The sequence below is a fragment of the Rutidosis leptorrhynchoides genome, chromosome 2 (assembly GCF_046630445.1).
Source record: "Rutidosis leptorrhynchoides isolate AG116_Rl617_1_P2 chromosome 2, CSIRO_AGI_Rlap_v1, whole genome shotgun sequence".
Classification (NCBI taxonomy): Eukaryota; Viridiplantae; Streptophyta; class Magnoliopsida; order Asterales; family Asteraceae; genus Rutidosis; species Rutidosis leptorrhynchoides.
In genome coordinates, this window is record NC_092334.1 from 132,168,961 (window position 1) to 132,196,805 (window position 27,845).

The following is a 27,845-nucleotide window of genomic DNA, read 5'->3' on the forward strand; positions in this document are numbered from 1 at the left end:
CAACATGGTTTAGACACCTGTCAAATAGTACAAATATTCTACCAAGGATGCGACATCACTACAAGGAAAGATATAGATATAGCAGCTGGTGGTTCTATTATGAAGAAAACCGAAACTGATGGTTACAAAATTATTGATAACACTGCTTCCCACTCACATGAGTGGCATCAAGAAAAAGATATCATTAGATCATCTAAAGCAGCTAGAGCCGATTCTAGCCATGACTTAGATTCCATTTCGGCAAAGATAGATGCTTTCGAGAGACGAATGGAAAAGATGACTAAAGATATTCACTCAATACGAATTAGTTGTGAGCAGTGTGGAGGACCACATTTGACAAAAGATTGTCTCAGTATTGAATTAACAATGGAACAAAGAGAGAATATTTCATACATAAACCAAAGGCCTGGAAATAATTATCAGAATAATTATCAACCGCCAAGACCGATTTACAATCAAAACCAGAAGTATAACCGAAATATTCCATACAACAACCAACAAGGTCCTAGCAATCAACAAGTATCCAATAATAATTATAATCAGCAAAGACCTAATTTTCAAAACAAACCACCACAACAAACCGATGATAAAAAGCCAAATTTAGAAGATATGATGACGAAGCTAGTTGAAACTCAAACGCAGTTTTTCACATCTCAAAAACAAACTAATGAACAAAATGCTCAAGCATTTAGAAATCAACAAGCTTCTATTCAAAATCTGGAACAAGAAGTAAGTAACCTAGCAAGGTTAATAGGTGAAAGAAAACCGGGAAGTCTACCAAGCGATACAAATGCTAACCCCCGGAATGAAACAGCTAAAGCTATTACCACAAGAAGTGGTACAACACTTAAACCACCTGAAATACCTGTAACTTCTGATGAAACTATTCCTACTCCACAAGAACCACAACCTGATCAGTAGAGATAAGTTGGTAATTTTTATTTTTATTTTAAACACTTAACATTTTATTACTTTTATGTAATGTTTGATATTCTTATTATTATTGTGTACTAATATTTTTCTTATAGTTTGAAAGTGGGATGCCAAAGTTCCATTTCAAATTGCATGTATGATTATATTTGTATTGTATGTATTCTCTTTTATGCACAAAACAGGGTAAAACAACGCGTTTTGAAAGACTGGCATTAAGTTCAGCAAAAGCAACAAATTTTGACGACAAGATGAAAAATATATGTGAAATAGCAACAAGACGAAATGAACAAATGACGTGCACCATTTATCATTCAGCAAACAAACGCCAATATATTTGGAAACTTTGGTAAAAATTTAATCATTTTCACACAAATCACCCTCAATAATTTAAATTGTTACTGATTTCTTGCAAATGAGGGCATTGCAAGATCTTAAGTGTGGGAAGGGGTTAAATTCTTTCGGATTTTAAATTTTTATATTAAACACTTGGTTACCATTAAAAATACTAGTAAAGTAGTAGTTGTATTAGAATCTAGTGCTCTCTGATAAAAAAGAACAGCCCTAGTCTTATATACTGACTACCCAATTCTAGTAAAATTTTTCAATTAAATGAATTCAAATCATGTTTATACATATTTATGAACGATAAAACTAGGTTTTAACACCGAAATTATTGTTACCTCGGAAAGGACATAAATTGAGAAACAAACTAAAATGTTAAAATTCATTTAAAATGGAATAGAGGACGATAAAAAGGAAAATAAAAGCCAAGTGTGGGAAAATTTACCGAATTATTTTAAACATATATCTGTAACAAATAACTAAAAATACTTTTGCTTTGGACTAAACTAAACTGTTTTACCCGATGAAAGAAAAGAAGAGATGGATCTACACGATGAATCAATTCCATCATTTAAAAGGAAGTAAAGTCTTCCGAAAAAGACACGCGCTTCTTGATTTAGGTCATGAAGTTGTCGTCCAGACCAGCTGTAGGTTGACGAAAAATCTAGAAAAGTCATCACTAAAATCAGCAGGAAATCCACGGACCTCAGCATTAAACAGGGTCGCCAAGTGGTCAGATTTATCCTAACCATGAGAAGGATTTATCTCGTACAATGGGGGGGCACCGTGCAAATTAGCTGGATAAGACTAATGAATCAGATCCCCAGAAAGGATAATCTCCTTAAAGATTAAAAATCAGCTTTTAAGACTGATATTACTCAATCCTAGAGATTGACCTTAAAGATTGAGAATTCAAACTCATGGAATTCAATGATATCTAAACTCGAGCTGAAACGAGAAAATATTTTGATCAAAATTATAAACCGATTTGTTTTCTGAAAACCCTATTTTCAATGCGTTCATTACCATTGAACGTAAAATCCTAGGAATTCACCTGGAATTCATTAGGTCACCTGAACTAAATCGGGTGTCAACCGTAAGAACGGTGGTTGCATAGCATGGTCAAAGACAGGACCTTGTGCCAGACCGAAAAATTATAAGGGTGAGCTTTTACTATTGCTCCTACCAAGGATAGTAATTGCGTCCGACACGTTATAGACCATAATCAAAAGCATGTCACGGGACATTGCCTTAACAGTTGCTTGTTCAACGCTTTCCTTTACAACCGGACGGTAGTTTACCGAAAGGTAATATACGGGACAAGTAAACTGGACGTGTTGCTTTCCAAATACAAGGTTAGCAAGTGGGTGACACAAAACCGCAAGTTTTGAGCTAAAATTTTCAAATCTGAAACCCACCAAACCCACAAAAATATTTTGCAAACACCGGTAAAAGTTTATTCCGGAAAACTTATCTAGGGTAAAAACTAGATTTAATTTTCAAAAGATCAAATGTTTTCATAAAGATCCAATTTCCTTAATGGATCTAAATTTTTATAGTCATGTGGGACTGTAAACCATATCGTTACTACCATTGTTTATACCGCCGTATAGAAATCACTGATGTACAAAGTATGAAGAATAAAGAAGTGATTCTAGTATTTCAAGACAATATTGCTTGAGGACAAGCAAACGCTCAAGTGTGGGAATATTTGATAATGCTAAAAACGAACATATATTTCATAGCATTATTCCCCAAGAAAGACAAGATTTTAGTTGGTATTGTTCGATTTACAAGCAATATTCGTTTAAATATTAAAAAGTGAAGACAAAAGGCAGATTCGACAAATTGAAGACAAAAAGGTCCAAAAAGCTCAAAAGAACAAAATACAACTAAAAAGGTTCAAAATATTGATGAGGAACGTCTCAAAATGACAAGAGTACAAGTTACAAGACGCAAAGTACACGATATAAAATAATACGCGAAGACGTCCGAAAATCCGGAACCGGGACCTGAGCCAAGAAGAAACGCCCGACGCAACGGACCAAAAATATCTAGTCTACTATGCACAAGAATATAATATAATATATATATAATTATATATAATTATATATTATATATATTATTATTATTATATTACGTCGGCAAGAAGAAAACAAATCAATTTGGCTGGATCCAGGGTGGCCATGCGACTCGCATGGCCAGAAGCACAAATCCATGCGAGTCGCATGGAGTGAAATTGCTGGTCAGGTCCTATATAAAGCCAGTTTTCTGCCGAGTTTTAATCATCTTTTTTTTCTTCCTCTTCATACGTAAATATATTTATATTTATAATTTATATTTTAATTTTAATTATAATTCTAATAATAAGGGTATGTTAGCGAATGTTGTAAGGGTGTAAGTCGAAATTCTGTCCGTGTAACGCTACGCTATTTTTAATCATTGTAAGTTATGTTCAACCTTTTTATATTAATGTCTCGTAGCTAAGTTATTATTATGCTTATTTAAAACGAAGTAATCATGATGTTGGGCTAATTACTAAAATTGGATAATTGGACTTTGTACCATAATTGGGGTTTGGACAAAAGAACGACACTTGTGGAAATTAGACTATGGGCTATTAATGGGCTTTATATTTGTTTAACTAAATGAAAGTTTGTTAATGTTAATATAAAGATTTACAATTGGGCGTCCCTATAAATTACCATATACACTCGATCGGACACGATGGGCGGGGTATTTATATGTACGAATAATCGTTCATTTAACCGGACACGGGAATGGATTAATAGCCACTAGAATAATTAAAACAGGGGTGAAATTACATTCAAGGGTAATTGGTGTAATTGTTAACAAAGTAGTAAAACCTTGGTTTACACGCAGTCGATAACCTGGTGTATTCATTAAACAAAGTATTAAAACCTTGTTACAATTCGAATCCCCAATTAGTTGGAATATTTATCTTCGGGTATAATAATAATTTGACAAGGACACTTGCAATTTATATTTATGACTGATGGACTGTTATGGACAAATCCCAGACGGACATATTGAATAATCCAGGACAAAGGACAATTAACCCATGGGCATAAAACTAAAATCAACACGTCAAACATCATGATTACGGAAGTTTAAATAAGCATAATTCTTTTATTTCATATTTAATTTCCTTTATTTTATATTTAATTGCACTTCTAATTATCGCACTTTTATTTATTGTTATTTAATCGCACTTTTAATTATCGTACTTTTTAATTATCGCAATTTTATTTTATCGCATTTTTATTATTCGCAATTTCATTATCGTTATTTACTTTACGCTTTAATTTAAAGTCTTGTATTTATTTTTTTACATTAGGTTTTAACTGCGACTAAAGTCTTAAAATCGACAAACCGGTCATTAAACGGTAAAAACCCCCCTTTATAATAATAATATTACTTATATATATTTGTATTTTTTATAAAAGTAAACTAATATAGCGTTGAGCTTTGTTTAAAGATTTCCCTGTGGAACGAACCGGACTTACTAAAAACTACACTACTGTACGATTAGGTACACTGCCTATAAGTGTTGTAGCAAGGTTTAAGTATATCCATTCTATAAATAAATAAATATCTTGTGTAAAATTGTATTGTATTTAATAGTATTTTCCTAGTAAAATAATAACTATTTTATATACACCTCGCATAACATCATAAATCTCCATAATCAGTCATGTTATGGGAATAACATGAATTAAGATTATTATGAATGTTTGGTTTTATTCACTGATGGTGAATAGTAAACTAGTTGATGCCAAAATTCATATGTATTCATTGATGATGAATATTGGAATGACACAATCATAAGATGTCACTACATGGATCGTCGTCAATAGTGAATCTCATAATGGTTATGTCTTTGTGTCCTTAGACCTGAGATGTATATGCTGGTTTTTGATTGTATGACATATTATACTTTGATATGGTTAAACGCTATCCTGAACAAGGTAGTTATAAAGGCCATCATTGGGTATGATGTGAACTACATGACGAACGCATATAATCAAAATGAAATTTATTCCTCTATGCGAGAGTATGATACCGCTGGGCCCCTCGATGAAAATGAATGGATATTTACACGGCCGTGTCCAAGATATATTGATTGATGATCAATTTCTAACTTGGTGATCACATTCAAATTTTCTAGATCGAGAAACAGAATTGGTTGACAAATGAGAATGACTAGATCCATATCTCATGTCAACTCGGTATCGGTAATAAAGGGACGATAGACACTCAATCATTAAATCATTTTAATAATAATGATAGTTCGTTTAGCTGAAACAAACACTTGTATATTTTCGGGGGCATTGACGTGTTACTAGACGCCAATATATGTCTGTATAGTTTTCTTGATGTTATGACATACACAAGTGGGAGTTTGTTGGTTTAGTGTGCACGTCATAACACAAATCTATACTATCGCTTATATACAGGCCTATGGGGTCACACACTTTAGCATTTAGACACCAATTATTATATATTGTTGATATATAATCTATAGTTTTAAGAAAGCATAATTTAATTTAATTAAATATGATCTAATTATAATTTAATTTAATAATAAAATATAAATAAAACTTTATGACCCGTGAACTAAATTATTTGTTGTTTTCTTTCTAAAGTTTTTGGAATAGAATATAAATAAACTTTATGGCCCGTGAACTAAAATAATTGTTGTTTTCTTTCTAAAGTTTTTGGTCCGTGATCAAATACAAAAAGATATGGCACATATATATATATATATACTAATATATATATGTGATGAAAGATATACAAAGGGGTCTTTGACAGTGCATCACAAAAGAAACTAAAATATTATTTACTCTTCATCGGTAGTCTAACACATATGTGTTATTGTTAAAAAGCCTAAATAATCGATTGTTGTTTGATTATTTAAATAAGATATACAAAGGATGTGGTTTTGATGAATTGGTCAGAATAAAAATAGGAAACCATGGAGATTCCTTTTTCTTGTGATTATGCTTTTCAATGGGTGAAAGTAATATATGATATTATTTTCGCGTTATAACGGACTAGCATTCGATTGGTGTTGTTCGACGTGCTGTGTGAATCAACCATAGAAATATTCATACACTTTGAATATATGTTTCAACCTAGACAAAGAGAGTTCTTTCTACCGTTCTTGCATCGCTCGCTAAAGGTATATCTAAACTACTCTTTTGAATTTATTACTTGACAATTATTAGTGGTGTAATTGGATCTTGTTGGGATCGTTAATCGTGTGAATGTTTTACTTGAAAGTTTATTATAATAAAATAAATGATGTTTATTAAAGTTAATAAAAGATGTTTATTTTTCATGTTCCGCTGCGTTTATAAAATTTAAAAGTACACACGGTTTTCCATCAGAACCATGAAAAGCCTTAAGCAATTCTGCCCAAAGAGAGTCCAGGTTGTTAACAAGACGCCATTGCCATATCAAATGAAACGAGAGATTTAATGTTGTTATATTGATTTCATAATAAGTATGATCCTAACAGTTATAACCAACAAAAAGTCAAACAATTTACGACATAAACAGCACTTTTATAGTTGTATGTTAATGTTATGTGTAAAAAAAATTCTTTACTAATACACACAAAAACAAAGATAAAAGACTTCAAAAAAAAAAAAAAAAAAAAAAAAAAAAAAATTGAAAACTGTCATTACAAATGTGAGTCAATCTAAAGACTTGGTTTCATAGATCAGATCGACAGTATACCTAATTGAAACCTCCTTGCTGATCAAGTTCAACAAAATGTAATTGTCGATGAAAATATATAAGTTAATAAATTTGTTTGGTTAACAAGGTACATTGCTTTCTTATGCACCAATTGTTCATAACTTCAAGTCACAATATTCATGCTCATATAAAGAAGAAGATATATGTTTCGGTTGGGAGTACTATTTTTTACTTAAGATTAAAATTAAATTAATAATAATCATTCTAAGGCCATGTTTGTTTTGCACTTAATTGACTTAATAGAATGGAACTTAATACAGAAAGTTATTAAGAGGTGTTTGTTTTTGACTTCGCAAATGGGAGGTGATATATCCACTTGATTATTTGATAGATCCACTCATAATTATGCAGGAACAATTGTACAGTACAAATATCTAATGCATTAAAAAGTGGATGTATAAAAAACACATGGATTTATCATTACCCTTAACAAATAAGACACGTCTTAATTTTAAAAATCAAAGAATCGTGATTTTCCATTTAAGTCTTCAATTTTTAATAACTGCTATTTTAACTGTCTACATATAAGATTGATTTAGTAAAATTAATTATTCAGACAGTTATTCAGTTCAAAAAACAAACAATAATTATCTCTTATTCACTTAATTTTTTCAGACATCATATTCATATTCAGACAAAAGGACATAATAATGAAAAGAAAAAACAAATGGGACTAAGTTTTTAACCATAACCATAATGACAAGTTAATATACTCATTTAAAAAGCGACAAAATTTGGTTATTAGTACGGCGGTTTGACTATTACATTTTGTTTTAGGACCGAATTCTGATTTCATCAGATTGTAACCAGTTTCTCGGCGATCAATGTTCTGGTGAAGCGTTTGGTTCAAGTCGAGCGATGACACAGATGTTTGTATGTATCAATGGTTGTTAGTTGTAAGGCATTATTCAATGTGGTTAGCGTTTATCTTCAATCGGTAGAGCAATTTGGATGTACAATTTGATCGTATGATCTATTTAAACATGCTTTAGTGTTTGTATAAGTTGTAACTCAATTACATCATTTGGATCTATTCAATTTAAAATTTTCACAACAATATGAGATTTCCTGTTTATGGCATTTGGATCTATTCAATTCAATTTCAATTTAAAATTTTGTTATTCCAAAAATATGAGATTTCCTGTTTATGGCATTGGGGTTTCAGAAAGTGAGATTTCCTGTCTCGCTAATGCTTCGGGAGCTCGAGTTGGCGTTTTCCCCACCACGTATTTAGGCGTTCCTATAGGCACAAGCATGAAAATTATTTCTAATTGGGACTCTTTATACGATAAGTTACGTTCTAAACTATCAACATGGAAAGCAAGTCTTATTTCTTCAGGAGGAAGATTAACACTTATTAAGTCGGTTATGGGGAGTCTCGGGATTTACTTAATGTCCTTATTCAAGTGTCCCGAAACTGTCCTAAAACGTTTTGAAGCTATCCGGGCTAGATTTTTTTGGGGCGGTAGCAATTCGGTTAAAAAGTTATCTTGGGTCAAATGGGACAAGTTCTTGCCTCATACGATAAAGGTGGCCTTAATATTGGAAGTCTCAAAGCCTTCAATTTAGCGCTTATCATGAAATGGAGATGGAGATATCTTACGAAACCTAATGATTTATGGGTGCAAATTGTCAAGTCAATTCATGGGTCTGTTTTTGAGAAGTATACGATTGACAGTAGCGTGTGGAGCAATATAGTCAAAAGTTGTTCTTCATGTTTAAGAGATGAACTTCTCCCAAATGATATTTTTAAAATGGCTATTGGGAATGGTGAATCTATTCGTTTTTTGCACGACTTATGGATCGGTAATGAGACGTTAGCCTCTCGCTTTAACCGACTTTACCACTTAGATTCCGAACAGAACGGGTCTATTGCCTCTAAAGTTATTAATGGCGTTTGGCAAATTAATTGGAAAAGGAAAATAGTTGGTGGCAGAAGCCTTATTGCTCTTAATTTACTCACTGAGATGATAGGAGCACTCATGCTTGTTAATAGAACCGATGCATGGTTTTGTTCAGCAAATAAAGATGGCATATTTTGTGTCAAAGATCTTCGTGTTATTATTGATCAGAAAAGTCTGCCTTCCTCTCATCTTGGTACGAGTTGGTTTAAATTCGTTCCCCGCAAAGTGAACATTTTTTTTGGCGATTTCGTTTAGATCGTATTCCCGTTCGTTGGAACCACTCCGCGAAAGGAATAGATGTCGACTCCATCGTTTGTCCCGTTTGTAACAACGATACAGAGACGAGAGATCATCTTTTTTTCGGGTGTAATGTTGCGCGTGACATTTGGATTAAAATCTCGACTTGGCTCGGTTGTGGTTTGCCTCAAATGTCTTCATGGGATTCGTTTGTAGTTTGGCTAGAAGGCATTAGCTTACCGGTCTCTTCAAAGAATCGGATTGTCGCTGTTACGATTACTACTTTATGGGCTCTTTGGCGTTTCAGAAATGGTGTTGTTTTTCACGATTCTTTTTGTTCTAAAAGTAATTTATTCGATGTAATTAGAATTTTTACTTTCCGTTGGATTAAAAATAGAAGTCATATAGTTTCCAATTGGAACTTATGGCTTTCTATGCCTTTGTAATTTCCCTCAGCGCCTTGCTTGGGAACGTTTGGTTTATAATATTTATTCTTTGGCCGTAAAAAAAAATAAAAATATGAGTTGAGAGCCACGTCTACTTAAACTGCACATATCGGTATATCATTGTTAAGCCAGACCATTATTAGTAGTAGAAGCTGCTCCAACCTACTACACCACAAGCACGAACACCATTGGACTCGTTCAGATCTAACGCATTAAAATATCTTAAAATTTCGATCCATTCATTTAAAAAAACGTGTTAATTTTTATTGTTATTTTATTTCAATGGTGTAAAATAAGAAAAAAGTTAAATGTTATACAAAAAACAGATCAACTGGAGATAAATGCAAATGCAAGATGACATGAAAGGTAACTGTGTTCTGCATGAATATCATCAAATCCTAAATGTACTGGGTCTGCGTCATTTGTTTGGTATCAGAAGACGAGAATAAAAGATGTCCACATTCAATGTACACGGGTTTTATTCAATGATCCAGGAGTGAATTTCGAAAAGTAACTTGGTAGAAAGTAACTACTGAACATCATCAAGAAAATTCAGCAAAATTCGCACATGAAATCACGTATCTAGTCTTCTTAGGTTACCAACACTTTAAACTTGAAGGGTTGTCTTACATGAGTGACCTTTCACCTTGAGACTGGCTCAAATCTGGCACCTTTGTAAAGAAAAATCAAAATTACAAATAAGATATAAGAGCTCCAGTTGATCTACATATTGGATGGATGAAATAACATTAAGTTTTTTTTTATAAATCTCCTCTTTAACTACTTCCGATAAGGAATTGATCATGCACTACGCTGTAAAATAAATGAGGGTTGCGGATGGATAACTTAATCCACCGCCAACCCCTTACACTTTTGAGGGAGATTATTCCCTTGACATAAATGTGGGACTAGAGGTGGCAATATCGACCCATGTATGGGTAAACATATCAACTTGGATAATATATGGTGTCTATCCAAATGGGAAAAAAAATAAAAAATTGAAAAGGTCAAGGAAACAAGATGTATTCATAATGTATAGAACCTCCTAAACCCCTTACATTTTATTTACTTAGATCGTTGACATAAAATAGTGAGTTTAAACATATTAAATAGAATTGATTATTAATTGATTCAAGATTCGGGAAGCGATTCTGAGTGGCAAACACATACCCCTTACCCAGCACACCCATTCTACCACCTCTAATGATACACCTGCTTATATACATAGTAATCAAACGACTGTCAACTCTTCATAAAACGGAGGTTTCCTGTTCGGTCCGGGGAGGGTGAGTTTATTTATTCAAATGTACGCCGCCTAATCTACCTGGCCGGATTGACTCTTTTCCTAACTACCCCAAAAGATGTCAAGATGTGCGGCTAGTGAGGTTTGAATTTGAGACCTCTTGTGAGGATATCAGGTCGCCAAGCACTAGGTGATATTGGTGATGGCTAACAAATTGACTTTTCATCTGATCAATTACAAAAGAAATGTATAAGAGATATGTACCTTACCTAATTATCATAGAAGCGAGAAGGACGTCTTCGAGAACTGTTGCGAAAAAAGATATATAAAAGAACAAGAATCAGAGCATGCATGTGTAAATAAGAAGCACTCAAGCAATATATGATAAGAAAACATGATAGCAAAAGCATTGTAAGATTCCCTACCAATTTTAAGTTTCCCCAAATGGACAACTATTATAGGTCATCCATTTTTACCCGTTACTTACTCATCCGATATGTTGGTTTACCCACTTATAATGAAGGTGGCAATTTAGGCCCATTTACTTAAGGAGTTAATTTGAGGTGTGTTCTATCTGAAATGAATCAAATCAAAACTAAAAGAGAAATGCTTCAAACAAGTTGATCGTCACCAAAGCATATTTCTTATGCATCAGCAGTGGCGATTCCAGGATTGAAACTCAATGGGATCCCGACTTTTACTTTTTGTACTAATTATAATTGAATGCTATTTTAATGTCGTTTAACTTCAAAAACTACAATTTCGAAATATATATATGGGGTTCGACTAATTAAATTTAGTGGTGTCCTATACAATTTAAAGGAAAAGCTATAAATTCGAAAACAATATGGGTTCCTGTAGTTTTTAAATTTAGTCGTGTCCTATACATTTTAAAAGGTGTTTTCTACACAAAAATAGTCAAACTAGTGGCCCGTGACCCCACGGGCCAACGGGTAGATTCACCCCTGTGCATCAGCCTCCTAAAATCATTTCATTTGAGTAACTAGATACTTATTGTTAATAATATCGTTTTCGTAATCATTATCATGGTGACACATTAACTATTTCAATTAAAATGTAAATATGGACATAATAGTATTAGTAACCAGTTTCTGCACATACTATGAACTAACACGTTTCACCCAAACATGTAATAAGAAATTACCCAAACTCACCCATCTTGCTACATCAGTACATCTAGAAAACAAAACGTGTTCATCAGCAAAACACAATACTGCGTCATGAAACCTAAAGATTCAAAAAAACAAGAAAAAGTTGCTCACCTGCGATGACCCGTTCTACCTCTAGATATGCTATTGCTAGTCATATAATCATCCTCAGCCTCATCAACTCTATACTCTGCAAATTCAGCTGATACAACCGAACCTTCATCAGAATTAGACGTATCATAACTCAATCGACGACTTTCTCTCCTTGCTTCATTAACTCTTTGCCTTCTTCTATTTCTAGAGCTCCTAAACTTATCGAACACTTGATACAAAATACACGAAGTCCACCAATTTCCATCGGTACCAGGAAAGTCTTCAAACTCATCTCCAGAACCATTATCCCCATATTCAATAACATAATCTCCCAATACAACCCCATGTGGAACTTCAGAATGTATAGTGCTTAAAACATCAATAATCTCAGATGATTGCTGAAAATTATCCCAATCGAGTTGTCTAGCAGGATCAATTTTCGATGGGCATGCATGAGGGTGTTCTATTTTAGCATGTTCACGAAGCTCCATATAAGTTCCTGTAAACGAGCATTTTTCTTCTTCACAGCAACGTTTTTTCTCGTTCAGTTTAACACGAGCCTCACTGACAACAACCCAACCAGTAACATCACCTCTACAAAGAGGGCATAATGGCTTGCTAGTGGTGTCTGACTTAATTATGGTTGAGTCAACAGAGGCAACGAGAGAGTCCGATGCGGATGACATTTTATTTGCAGTTTGGAAACGGTCTAAACAATTTGAGTGTAAATGATCGGTGTCGCACACAAAGGGTCGGCATCCTTTATTATAAGAAGAGCATTGAAGAAGAACACAATTATGTGGGAAGGATAGGCATATGGGACATGTGACATCATCCCAATTGATATCAAGGCGAAAATCCTCCATAAGTAGTGTTCTTTACCGTAAATCTTCTATAAATATGTAAGCATCAACATGAAAAATTCATAAGAATTAGTTCAGTTTCTCCTTGTTTTTAAGCTTCTGCTATTGGATAACAAGACCTCAACCACTAAGCGAGAGGGACGGCACGTAGAAAGCACTGGACCATAGATAGCATAAAGGACAATAAATAAGTTACTAATAGTAATTGAAAACTAGTAGAATCAAAAGCGGAAAATAAAAATAAAACATAAAATTTGTTATTTCTGTCAAATCTAAACTTGAGCATGATATAAATTCGCTACTACTTTTAGTCTGAGTAACATAATTTGAAAGCGTAAAAAAATAAAAATGAAATTTATTCATATTTGCCTAAATTATTTCTTCCCTACTAAATCATTTCTTCCCTATATTTATTTGCCTCTTAACCAGAAAAAGGCAGACAAATTTATTACATAATTCATATAAACACCTTTAGTTCTTTTGTACTTGTTGATTCATTATCTTATTGATCGCTTACATTTTCCGAATAACACAAATTTATAAAACCAGATATTTATTGCCTTATACTAATACATTAGCTAAAAAATGTAATATGACTAATATCCATATGTTGAAATTAACCAATCAATTAACAAAATATAATATAACGGATCAAATTAAATCCACTAACCCTAACAGCAACAAAAAAAAAAAAAAAAAAATCAGTAACGAGCAATATACATGAATCATAGCATATAGAAATTAAAGCAGCAAAAACAAGCAATTAATAAAAGCAAGATATAGATTAAAAGAAATGAAATTAACCTGGATAGTTGATCGATTAAGCACGGAGAGTGTAAGATTTGGAGGGATTTGGTGAATCGATCGAAAGGAGAGAAGACTTTGGAACAGAGATGGTGTTAGTCTGTGAAGATGACACGCTAACTGTGTGTTACGGAGTACTTTTTATTTTATTTAATTTTGATTTTAATTTTAATATTAATTTTAATATTAATTTAATTTTAATTTTAATTTAAATAAATTTTAATACTAGTGTGTAGTTTATATCCGTGTCTATATTTAAATTTTTTTTTTTTTTTTTTTTAAAAGTAGCAAAGATTTTCATTCATATAAAAAAGGATATTTACAAGGGACCTTAGAGGAAAAGGCTAATACAACAAATCGAACAGAAGCAAAAAAAGCGAGAAAAAATGAAATTACAGAGAACGAATAAAGCTGAAAATAAGAAACGATAAATCGATAGATCTTCAACCAGCTAATTCTCTAACCATGATTCTCGATGCCATTGGGGTTTGTTAGCCAATCTAACCATCCAAAATTATACTTCTTTGAGCGATTTTTTATCCATTCGAAACTTTTGATTTGTACCTCTTGTAGAGCAACCGAACCCGTCAAAGATTGTTTTTGAAAGACTACTTTATTGCGATTTTTCCAGATAGTGTAAGCATAGACCCAATTACAAACCTGCCACGTCACCATTGCATACCGGACATCGGACAGTGTCCAGGTCAATACCCCGTTTCGCTAGTTCTGTTCTAACGGGAAGGCGGTTTTTTTGAGCCCGCCATACAAACACCTCAATTTTTTGCGGTACCAATTTATTTCTCAAAGTAGGATCTTCCGGGGCTAACGTGTTGTAGATTTTATCATTGATTAGATCGTCTAGAGTACTCGTGTAAAATAGCCCATTACCCTGTATATTGCACTTCCAAGAATCGTTCTCCTGGTTACCAAATTCGAAATCAGAAGCTTCAGCCATAATTCGGTTCAGCTCATCAAGTATTCTGCCTGTGGGTTCACGAGTCCAGGCCCACTTAAACGACAATTCAGGCCCAGTTCGCGAAATACGATCGATTATTGTAGCATCTTTGTTCGACTTGATCCTGTAAAGTCTTCCAAACCTAGTACATAGGGGTTGGTTACCAATTCAAATTGTAGTGACCCGAACTTTTCCATGTTTATATATATATTAAATGAAATTGTTATTTAAATGATTAAGTGTTTCCAACATGTTAAGCAATCAAACTTGTTAAGACTTGATTAATTGAAATAGGTTTCATATAGACAATTGACCACCCAAGTTGATCGGTGATTCACGAACGTTAAAACTTGTAAAAACTATACGATGACATATATATGGTTATATATATAGTTAACATGATTTTATTATAAGTATGTATCTCATTAGGTATTTTAACAATGAGTTATATACATAAAAATGAGACTATTAACTTAAGAAACTCGAAAACGATATATATAACGATTATCGTTATAACAACGTCTTACTAGGTACATATGAATCATATTAAGATATTGATACACTTGGTTAATTATGTTAAATGATAAGTAAATATATTATTAAGTGTATTAACAATGAAATACATATGTAAAAATAAGACTACTAACTTAATGATTTCGAAACAAGACATATATGTAACGATTATCGTTGTAACGACATTTAACTGTATATATATCATACTAAGATATATTATATATCATAATATCATGATAATATAACAATTTAACATCTCATTTGTTATAATAAACAATGGGTTAACAACATTCAACAAGATCGTTAACCTAAAGGTTTCAAAACAACGTTTACATGTAACGACTAACGATGACTTAACGACTCAGTTAAAATGTATATACATGTAGTGTTTTAATATGTATTCATACACTTTTGAAAGACTTCAAGACACTTATCAAAATACTTCTACTTAACAAAAATGCTTACAATTACATCCTCGTTCAGTTTCATCAACAATTCTACTCGTATGCACCCGTATTCGTACTCGTACAATACACAGCTTTTAGATGTATGTACTATTGGTATATACACTCCAGTGATCAGCTCTTAGCAGCCCATGTGAGTCACCTAACACATGTGGGAGCCATCATTTGGCAACTAGCATGAAATATCTCATAAAATTACAAAAATATGAGTAATCATTCATGACTTATTTACATGAAAACAAAATTACATATCCTTTATATCTAATCCATACACCAACGACCAAAAACACATACAAATACTTTCATTCTTCAATTTTCTTCATCTAATTGATCTCTCTCAAGTTCTATCTTCAAGTTCCAAGTGTTCTTCATAAATTCCAAAAGTTCTAGTTTCATAAAATCAAGAATACTTCCAAGATTGCAAGTTTACTTCCAAGTTTTCTAAATCCATTCCAAATAATCATCCAAGATCAAGAAACCTTTGTTACTTACAGTAGGTTATCTTTCTAATACAAGGTAATAATCATATTCAAACTTTAATTCAATTTCTATAACTATAACAATCTTATTTCGAGTGGAAATCTTACTTGAAATTGTTTTCGTGTCATGATTCTGCTTCAAGAACTTTCAAGCCATCCAAGGATCCTTTGAAGCTAGATCTATTTTTCTCATTTTCAGTAGGTTTATCCAAGGAACTTGAGGTAGTAATGATGTTCATAACATCATTCAATTCATACATATAAAGCTATCTTATTCGAAGGTTTAAACTTGTAATCACTAGAACATAGTTTAGTTAATTCTAAACTTGTTCGCAAATAAAAGTTACTCCTTCTAACTTGACTTTTAAAATCAACTAAACACATGTTCTATATCTATATGATATGCTAACTTAATTATTTAAAACCTGGAAACACGAAAAACACCGTAAAACCGGATTTACGCCGTCGTAGTAACACCGCGGGCTGTTTTGGGTTAGTTAATTAAAAACTATGATAAACTTTGATTTAAAAGTTGTTATTCTGGGAAAATGATTTTTATTATGAACATGAAACTATATCCAAAAATTATGGTTAAACTCAAAGTGAAAGTATGTTTTCTAAAATGGTCATCTAGACGTCGTTCTTTCGACTGAAATGACTACCTTTACAAAAACGACTTGTAACTTATTTTTCCGACTATAAACCTATACTTTTTCTGTTTAGATTCATAAAATAGAGTTCAATATGAAACCATAGCAATTTGATTCACTAAAAACGGATTTAAAATGAAGAAGTTATGGGTAAAACAAGATTGGATAATTTTTCTCATTTTAGCTACGTGAAAATTGGTAACAAATCTATTCCAACTATAACTTAATCAACTTGTATTGTATATTATGTAATCTTGAGATACCATAGACACGTATACAATGTTTCGACTTATCATGTCGACACATCTATATATATTTCGGAACAACCATAGACACTCTATATGTGAATGTTGGAGTTAGCTATACAGGGTTGAGGTTGATTCCAAAATATATATAGTTTGAGTTGTGATCAATACTGAGATACGTATACACTGGGTCGTGGATTGATTCAAGATAATATTTATCGATTTATTTCTGTACATCTAACTGTGGACAACTAGTTGTAGGTTACTAACGAGGACAGCTGACTTAATAAACTTAAAACATCAAAATATATTAAAAGTGTTGTAAATATATTTTGAACATACTTTAATATATATGTATATATTGTTATAGGTTTGTGAATCAACCAGTGGCCAAGTCTTACTTCCCGACGAAGTAAAAATCTGTGAAAGTGAGTTATAGTCCCACTTTTAAAATCTAATATTTTTGGGATGAGAATACATGCATGTTTTATAAATGATTTACAAAATAGACACAAGTACGTGAAACTACATTCTATGGTTGAATTATCGAAATCGAATATGCCCCTTTTTATTAAGTCTGGTAATCTAAGAATCAGGGAACAGACACCCTAATTGACGCGAATCCTAAAGATAGATCTATTGGGCCTAACAAACCCCATCCAAAGTACCAGATGCTTTAGTACTTCGAAATTTATATCATATCCGAAGGGTGTCCCGGAATGATGGGGATATTCTTATATATGCATCTTGTAAATGTCGGTTATCAGGTGTTCACCATATGAATGATTTTTATCTCTATGTATGGGATGTGTATTGAAATATGAAATCTTGTGGTCTATTGTTACGATTTGATATATATAGGTTAAACCTATAACTCACCAACATTTTTGTTGACGTTTAAAGCATGTTTATTCTCAGGTGAATACTAAGAGCTTCCGCTGTTGCATACTAAAATAAGGACAAGATTTAGAGTCCGTGTTTGTATGATATTGTGTAAAAACTACATTCAAGAAACTGATTTCGATGTAACATATTTGTATTGTAAACCATTATGTAATGGTCGTGTGTAAACAGGATATTTTAGATTATCATTATTTGATAATCTACGTAAAGTTTTTTGAACCTTTATTTATGAAATAAAGGTTATGGTTTGTTTTAAAAATGAATGCAGTCTTTGAAAAACGTCTCATATAGAGGTCAAAACCTCGCAACGAAATCAATTAATATGGAACGTTTTTAATCAATAAGAACAGGACATTTCACAAATGTCCTTCCAAAAGAGAGTACCTGTACCATTATTCACCACTCGAACAAAAGAATTAGCAAAAGGAATGTATAAATTTTCTAATTCAGTTTTTATGGCCTTGACACCTGATGTTTCGCGAGGTGTATATAAAATAGCTTATATTTTACGCAGAAAATACTATTAAATACGATACAATTTTACACAAGATATTTATTTATTTATAGAATGGATATACTTAAACCTTGCTACAACACTTATAGGCAGTGTACCTAATCGTACAGTAGTGTAGTTTTTAGTAAGTCCGGTTCGTTCCACAGGGAGATCTTTAAGCAAAGCTCAACGCTATATTAGTTTACTTTTATAAAAATACAAATATATATATAAGTAATATTATTATTATAAAGGGGGTTTTTTTACCGTTTAATGACCGGTTTGTCGATTTTAAAACTTTAGTCGCAGTTAAAACCTAATGTAAAATATAAAATAAATACAAGACTTTAAATTAAAGCGTAAAGTAAATAACGATAATGAAATTGCGAATAATAAAAATGCGATAAAATAAAATTGCGATAATTAAAAGTACGATAATTAAAAGTGCGATTAAATATAAAATAACAATAAATAAAAGTGCGATAATTAGAAGTGCAATTAAATATAAAATAAAGGAAATTAAATATGAAATAAAAGAATTATGCTTATTTAAACTTCCGTAATCATGATGTTTGACGTGTTGATTTTAGTTTTATGCCCATGGGTTAATTGTCCTTTGTCCTGGATTATTCAATATGTCCGTCTGGTTTTTGTCCATAACAGTCCATCAGTCATAAATATAAATTGCAAGTGTCCTTGTCAAATTATTATTATACCCGAAGATAAATATTCCAACTAATTGGGGATTCGAATTGTAACAAGGTTTTAATACTTTGTTTAATGAATACACCAGGTTATCGACTGCGTGTAAACCAAGGTTTTACTACTTTGTTAACAATTACACCAATTACCCTTGAATGTAATTTCACCCCTGTTTTGATTATTCTAGTGGCTATTAATCCATTCCCGTGTCCGGTTAAATGAACGATTAGTCGTACATATAAATACCCCGCCCATCGTGTCCGATCGAGTGTATATGGTAAATTATAGGGACGCCCAATTGTAAATCTTTATATTAACATTAACAAACTTTCATTTAGTTAAACAAATATAAAGCCCATTAATAGCCCATAGCCTAGTTTCCACAAGTGTCGTTCTTTTGTCCAAACCCCAATTATGGTACAAAGCCCAATTACCCAATTTTAGTAATTAGCCCAACATCATGATTACTTCGTTTTAAATAAGCATAATAATAACTTAGCTACGAGACATTAATATAAAAAGGTTGAACATAACTTACAATGATTAAAAATAGCGTAGCGTTACACGGACAGAATTTCGACTTACACCCTTACAACATTCGCTAACATACCCTTATTATTATAATTAAAATTAAAATATAAATTATAAATATAAATATATATTACTTCGTATGAATGAGAAGAAAAAAAATGATGATATTTTGATCAGAATTCGGGTTGATTTATAGCCAGGAATGATTTTTGGGGCTCCGCGACTCGCGGCAAAAACCCCTTTAAACTCCGCGAGTCGCGGAGAGGTATTTTCATTTCACACCCTTGGAGTTTCTGGCTGCCGACGGTTTTTATTATATATATATAATATATATATAATTAATATAATTAATTATATATTATATTATATTTATATATATAGTTAACTTGTAATTTTTAGTCCGTTGCGTCGAGCGTTAAGAATTGACTCTGGTCCCGGTTCCGGATTTTCGAACGTCCTCACGTACAATTTAATATCTTGTACTTTGCGTTTTGAATCTTGTACTCTTGTGATTTCGAGACGTTTCTTATCAATAATTGGAACCTTTTTGATTGTCTTTTGTTCTTTTGAGCTTTTTGGTCGTTTGCGTCTTCAAATCGTCGAATCTGTCTTTTGTCTTCACCTTTTATTATTTAAACGAATATCTCTTGTAAATAGAACAATTGCAACTAAAAGCTTGTCTTTCTTGAGGAATAATGCTATGAAATATATGTTCGTTTTTAGCATTATCAAATATTCCCACACTTGAGCGTTGCTTGTCCTCAAGCAATATTGTCTTGAAATACTAGAATCACTTCTTTATTCTTCACACTTTGTACATCAGTGATTTCTATACGGCGGTATAAACAATGGTAGTAACGATATGGTTTACAGTCCCACATGACTATAAAAATTTAGATCCATTAAGGAAATTGGATCTTTATGAAAACATTTGATCTTTTGAAAATTAAATCTAGTTTTTACCCTAGATAAGTTTTCCGGAATAACCCTTTACCGGTGTTTGCAAAATATTTTTGTGGGTTTGGTGGGTTTCAGATTTGAAAATTTTAGCTCAAAACTTGCGGTTTTGTGTCACCCACTTGCTAACCTTGTATTTGGAAAGCAACACGTCCAGTATACTTGCTCCGTATATTACCTTTCGGTAAACTACCGTCCGGTTGTAAAGGAAAGCGTTGAACAAGCAACTGTTAAGGCAATGTCCCGTGACATGCTTTTGATTATGGTCTATAACGTGTCGGACGCAATTACTATCCTTGGTAGGAGCAATAGTAAAGATCATCCTTTGATTTTTTTCGGTCTGGCACAAAGTCCTGTCTTTGACCATGTTATGCAACCACCGTTCTTACGGTTGACACCCGATTTAGTTCAGGTGACCTAATGAATTCCAGGTGAATTCCTAGGATTTTACGTTCAATGGTAATGAACGCATTGAAAATAGGGTTTTCAGAAAACAAATCGGTTTGTATTTTTGATCAAAATATTTTCTCGTTCAAGCTCGAGTTTAGATATCATTGAATTCCATGAGTTTGTAATTCTCAATCTTTAAGGTCAATCTCAAGGATTGAGTAATATCAGGCTTAAAAGCTGATTTTTAATCTTTAAGGAGATTATCCTTTCTGGGGATCTGATTCATCAGTCTTATCAAGCTAATTTGCACGGTGCCCCCCCATTGTACGAGATAAATCCTTCTCATGGTTAGGATAAATCTGACCACTTGGCGACCCTGTTTAATGCTGAGGTCCGTGGATTTCCTGCTGATTTTAGTGATGACTTTTCTAGATTTTTCGTCAACCTACAGCTGGTCTGGACGACAACTTCATGACCTAAATCAAGAAGCGCGTGTCTTTTTCGGAAGACTTTACTTCCTTTTAATGATGGAATTGATTCATCGTGTAGATCCATCTCTTCTTTTCTTTCATTGGGTAAAACAGTTTAGTTTAGTTCAAAGCAAAAGTATTTTCAGTTATTTGTTACAAATATATGTGGCATATGTTTAAAATAACTTGGTAAATTTTCCCACACTTGGCTTTTTATTTTTCTTTTTATCGTCCTCTATTCCATTTTAAATGAATTTTAACATTTTAGTTTGTTTCTCAATTTATGTCCTTTCCGAGGTAACAATAATTTCGGTGTTAAAACCTAGTTTTATCGTTCATAAATATGTATAAACATGATTTGAATTCATTTAATTGAAAATTTTGAAAAATTTTACTAGAATTGGGTAGTCAGTATATAAGACTAGGGCTGTTCTTTTTTTATCAGAGAGCACTAGATTCTAATACAACTACTGCTTTACTAGTATTTCAAGTGTTTAATATAAAAATTTTTAAAATCCGAAAGAATTTAACCCCTTCCCACACTTAAGATCTTGCAATGCCCTCATTTGCAAGAAATCAGTAACAATTTAAATTATTGAGGGTGATTTGTGTGAAAATGATTAAATTTTTACCAAAGTTTCCAAATATATTGGCGTTTGTTTGCTGAATGATAAATGGTGCACGTCATTTGTTCATTCCGTCTTGTTGTTATTTCACATATATTTTGCATCATTATCGTCAAAATTACTTGCTTTTGCTGAACTTACTGCCAGTCTTTGAAAATGCGTTGTTTTACCCTGTTGTGTACATAAGATAAACTACAAACATATATACATATTTTTGAAGTTTGGTTTATTACCCCACATTCAAAAATTATTAAAATCTAAGAATAAAAGTTAGATAATTATAAAAATGATTACAATATTAACAAAAAATATTAAACATATCAATAATTACAAATTACAAAATAAAAATAAAAATAAGTAAACTAAGGATGATATTGGTACCAATAGGGGTTCCACGCATAACCATAAGTGCTATAGAATGCCTCGGCAGGGTCATACGTAGGATATGGTGGCTGCATCTCTATCGACCAAGGAGGGAAGACGGGCTTCGGTGTAGGAATATAGTTTCTACCTATATGTTGGCAATGCGCTATGATCTGGTTCTGATGAACTTGCCAATCTTCAAATGCTCTCTGTCTAGCATTTTCGTATTCCTGAGAAGCTATAAACCTATGCATCTCTTGCCCCCCTCCTACATTACCTTGTTCCTGGTTTCTCTCTACCTGTGGATGTCTACCATTGTATCGTACTGCGGCGTTATTTCGCCGTTTCAACACTTTCGCACCATGGTATACATTTAAACCTATAGTGTCGCGGGGTTCCGGCTCTTCTACTAATAATCCCCCCTGACTTATATCCACACCGAGATATTCACCAATCAAAGTAATAAAAATACCACCTCCTATTATGCTATGTGGACGCATCCCTCGAACCATAGCTGATAAATAATAACCCACACAATATGGTATACTTACAGCGCTGTGTGGGTCTCGAATACACATATGGTAAAACAAATCTTGTTCATTTACCTTTTCTTTGTTTTTACCCCTTTGTGTAATCGAATTAGCTAAAAATCTATGTATTACTCTTAATTCGGCTCTATCTATATCCAAATAAGAGTAGTTTCCCCCTTTAAAACGGTGGTGGCTTGTCATTTGACTCCACACACCGTGTGTATCAAAATTCTCATCTATTTTCCTACCGTTTAGTATCAATCCTCTACAATCGGCAGACGCTAATTCCTCAGGCGTATATATACGTAAAGCCTGAGCCATGTCCAGTAAAGACATGTGGCGCATCGAACCGCCTAACAAAAATCTAATAAAAGAACGATCGGTTAAACTAGCTACCCGATCATTCAACTCTATACTACATAACAACTCTTCACACCATACTTTATATACAGGTCTGCGTATGGTGAATAAACATATCCAGTCATTAAAAGAAGAATTACCATACCTCTGTACCAGTAATTCCCTAATTGGCCCGGCCAATTCTACAGCTTCCAAGGGTCCCCATTCTATGACCCTTGGTACCTCAACAACCTTAGAGTGAAGAGTATGCAAACCCCGTTGATATTTTGGATAATCTATCCAAAGTCTGTCAAATCGTAGGTTCGGGTGCAACTGTTCCAAGTGCATATCTGAAAAGGTCATGACTGGATGAGGTACATCCTGCTTGTAGTAGTTATCTACCTCCTGTTGTTCCAAGTTCTCAGCAGGAGCATGGCGGGCTTGGGATGAAGATTCACCCCTTTCAGTCTGCAAAACACATCAAACACAAATTTTGTGCATCCAAATATGCATTAGTGTCAGCAAAATCATCAATCAAAATAATTACAATGATATTATCAATTTATATCAAACTTAAGCTTATTTTCACATTTTTATCAAATCTACACTTTTTCAAATAAGCATATACGAAAATTTTCGCCAAGTTCATAAGCATTCAACTCAAATAACATGTCAAAATAATCATTACTAGCAAATAAACAAGTCTCAAATGGCATTATCTTTCAAAAATCAAGTTCATGAATTTTAGACTTGAAAAAGTCCACTTTAATTCTCAAAATCATGTTTAGGCTCAAAGTTTGGATCATTTAACTACCTAGACATGTTACACTACTCAATTTAGCAACAATTCATGACAAAAATCGGCCATAACCTGTTTATATCAAAAAGCCCCAAATTGCTCAAGAACACAAACCCTAGATTCTAAAGATTTTGAAGTTTTTGGCTTCAAATCATGTTAACAAGCATCAATCTAGGTTATACATGCATAATATACTAACAATTTAACACTAATTACACTAAAAATTAACAAAATTCAAATTATGAAAATATGCTCAAGAACACACTAAAATTCGGATTTAAAGGTGATTTGGGGTGTAATTGTACCTGTTTTCTTGAGTAGTTCCTAGATATCATCCTTCTCAACATGATTGTAGCAAAAAATTTGGTGATTAACGGTTAAAAATTGAGATTTTTGTAGTGTTTTTGGGTGTATTTTCGGGGGTTTTCTCGGGTTTTTTCGAGTGTTTATGCAGTATGTTTGTGTGTGTTGTGTGTACAGATCGTGCAGCTGGTTATATTTTTTTTCTGTAATTTTGTCCCTCCGCGAGTCGCGGAGGTTTGTACTTAAAACTCCGCGAGTCGCGGAGTTACTTTTTTTTTTTTTTTTTTTTTTTTTTTTTTTTTTTTTTTTTTTTTTTTTTTTTAATCTTTAACTTATAAAACAATTAAGAAATTAATTTTAAAATTTTGTTTCCCTTGTTATTTAGGACGAGGTCGTTTTGGATCGATGTCCTAGTCCGTCCCTCGACAAAATTTTAAAATTTGTCTTTTTGTAGCGATTGTTTTAAAAAGCTAAGATTTTTGGGTTTTTTAATGTTTTTGGCATACTTTAAATCAATAAGATTAAAAATAATGATAATAAAAGTTCTCGTCCCTCCCTCGGGTAAAGCAATTTCGGTTCAGAGACCTAGTCTTCAACTTACGACGAATTTTAAAAATCATATTTTTAACTTAATGAGATAAAGTAAATTTTTGTTTTTAAATTCACACAACATAAATATAAAATTCAAAATTAAAAATTAAAAAATTCACACCAAACTTAAAATTTGAAATGCATAAAATTAAAATTCATATTTTAAAAATTAAAAATTCACACCAAACTTAATTTAAAAATTCATAAATTCATATCAAACTTATATTAATTTTTCAAATATTTACAATTTTAAATATATTGTTTTTACAAAGTTTACAATATTAATTTAAGATTTAAATATTAAGATTAAAAAAACATGGTAAAAATAAAATTAAAAATCTTTTTGTCTTTTTATCCCACTTTAATCAATCAAATATTATCAAAAATATGCGCCCCTCTTTTCGGTAAAGTAATTTCGGTTCCAAGACCTAATTTAACTCATGACGAATTTTTGAAATATTTTGCGTTGATTGATTAAAGATATTTATACCTTAAGAATAAACGTTAAATTTCGCAGTGATGTAATAAATTTTTGAATGATATCAATAATTTCGGTCGCCAAACCTAATTTTATTTAATACCAATTTAATACTTTTTAGCGAACAAATTAGCGTTTATTATCAAAAGGTTAAAAATAAAAATAAAAATAAAAACTGTACAGACATACCTGTGAAATAGATTTCTTAGTTATATGATCTATTATATTCATAAGATAGTCGGTTTAATTGGTCTTCCATGGCTGCATAGGCGTAACCTCTAGCATTCATTGTCTTTTCTTCTAAACATATGAACGGTCCGTCTCTGCATAAAGTAACAAATTCGGTATTTGAATAGGTTTGATTATTTGAACATTTACCTCCATGTGACCATTTTCCGCATTTGTGACATTTTTCTAGGTGTCGTGCTCTTCTTTTCGCTGCGGATTTTGATTTTCCTTTACCAAATTGTAACTTATTATCTTCGCATCTGGATCCTTTTCTAACTCCGTCCATTCTTTCTCTGATTACTGATACTAATTCACTCGGTAGTATGTCATTATTTCTTTTAGTGATCAAAGCATGTAGCATTAGACCATGGTTTAATTCACAGGCAGTCTTCATTTTGTAAAAACCTAAAAAAAATAAAAATTCAGAATGGGGGGAGAAGACTAGTTCTTTAGGGTCTGCTAGGGAAAGACCATACGTGTTCCATTTTCGAGAACTATACGAAAACAGACAATCTAACTCTAACAGAAATTCATATTATCCTTTAAAGACTTGATTCTCCCCACACTTAGTTAGCTGTGGTGTCGAAATTGTGATTAACTTCGTTGTCGACTTCCATCGGACCATGTATGTAATGTTTAACTCTGTGACCATTAACTTTAAATTCAATCCCATTTGAATTTATCAATTCTATCGTTCCGTATGGGAAAACTCTTTTTACTATGAATGGTCCAGACCATCTTGATTTCAATTTTCCAGGAAATAGCTTGAATCGTGAATTGAAAAGAAGAACTCTGTCTCCTTCTTTGAATTCTTTTGAACTTCTGATTCTTTTATCATGCCATTTCTTCGTTCTTTCTTTATAGATTAACGAATTTTCGTATGCTTCATGTCTTAATTCTTCTAATTCGTTTAGTTGACTTAATCGTAGACGTCCGGCTTCATGTAAATCAAGATTACATGTCTTCAAAGCCCAAAATGCTTTGTGTTCAATTTCTACTGGAAGATGACATGCTTTTCCATAAACAAGTCTAAAAGGTGTGGTTCCAATTGGAGTTTTGTAGGCTGTTCTAAAAGCCCAGAGTGCATCCTCCAATTTAATGGACCATTCCTTTGGATTTGATCCTACGGTTTTCTCTAGAATACGTTTTAAAGCTCGGTTGGTATTTTCAACTTGTCCACTTGTTTGTGGATGATATGCGGTGGAGATTTTATGAGTTACTCCATATCTTTTAAGAACTTTCTCAAGTTGATTATTACAGAAATGAGTACCCCGATCACTTATTAAAGCTTTCGGTGTTCCAAACCTTGCAAAAAGACGTTTTAAAAAATTGACTACAACTCGTGCATCGTTAGTTGGGAGAGCTTGTGCTTCCGCCCATTTAGATACATAATCAATGGCTACGAGTATATATAGATTATTATGAGATTTTGGAAATGGACCCATAAAGTCAATACCCCAAATGTCAAATACTTCACATACTTGGATGACATTTTGTGGCATTTCATCGCGTTGACTTATTCTTCCGGCCCTTTGACATGCATCACAGGATTTGCAAAGAAGGTGTGCGTCTTTGTAAATTGTAGGCCAATAGAATCCAGCTTCATAAACTTTTCTTGCTGTTAGTTGAGGCCCATAATGCCCTCCTGTTGGTCCTGTGTGACAATGGTTTAAAATTTTACTGGCTTCATCTCCAAATACACATCGGCGTATTATTCCATCGGGACAACTTTTAAACAGATGTGGATCTTCCCAGAAATAGTGTTTTATATCACTGAAGAATTTCTTTCGTCTTTGGTACGATAATCCTTTTTCAAGGAATCCACAAACTAAGTAGTTTGCATAGTCTGCAAACCATGGGATTTCTTTATAATCTATCTTCAATAGATATTCATCAGGAAAGTTGTCTTGTATGGCCGATTCATTCAGAACTTCTAATTCGGGATTTTCAAGACGAGAAAGATGATCAGCGGCGAGATTTTCTGCTCCTTTTTTATCTCGGATTTCAATATCAAA

General features: G+C 32.7%; 1 protein-coding gene across 2 annotated transcripts; it reads right to left on the reverse strand.

Annotated features, from left to right (window-relative positions):
* Window positions 1-9,887: 9,887 nt before the first annotated feature.
* Window positions 9,888-13,188, reverse strand: LOC139891414 (uncharacterized). 2 transcript variants are annotated; one of them, XM_071874386.1, is made up of 3 exons: window positions 12,176-13,188; window positions 11,162-11,198; window positions 9,888-10,320 (listed from the first exon to the last, which is right to left on the reverse strand). In XM_071874386.1, exons 1-2 carry the CDS (start codon window positions 13,018-13,020, stop codon window positions 11,162-11,164), a joined length of 882 nt encoding a protein of 293 aa, XP_071730487.1. In that variant the 5' UTR covers window positions 13,021-13,188; the 3' UTR covers window positions 9,888-10,320. The 2 variants fall into 2 exon arrangements, with proteins under 2 accessions (XP_071730487.1, XP_071730488.1); XM_071874387.1 differs by having other exon boundaries at window positions 11,157-11,198.
* Between the last annotated feature and the right edge of the window lie 14,657 nt (window positions 13,189-27,845).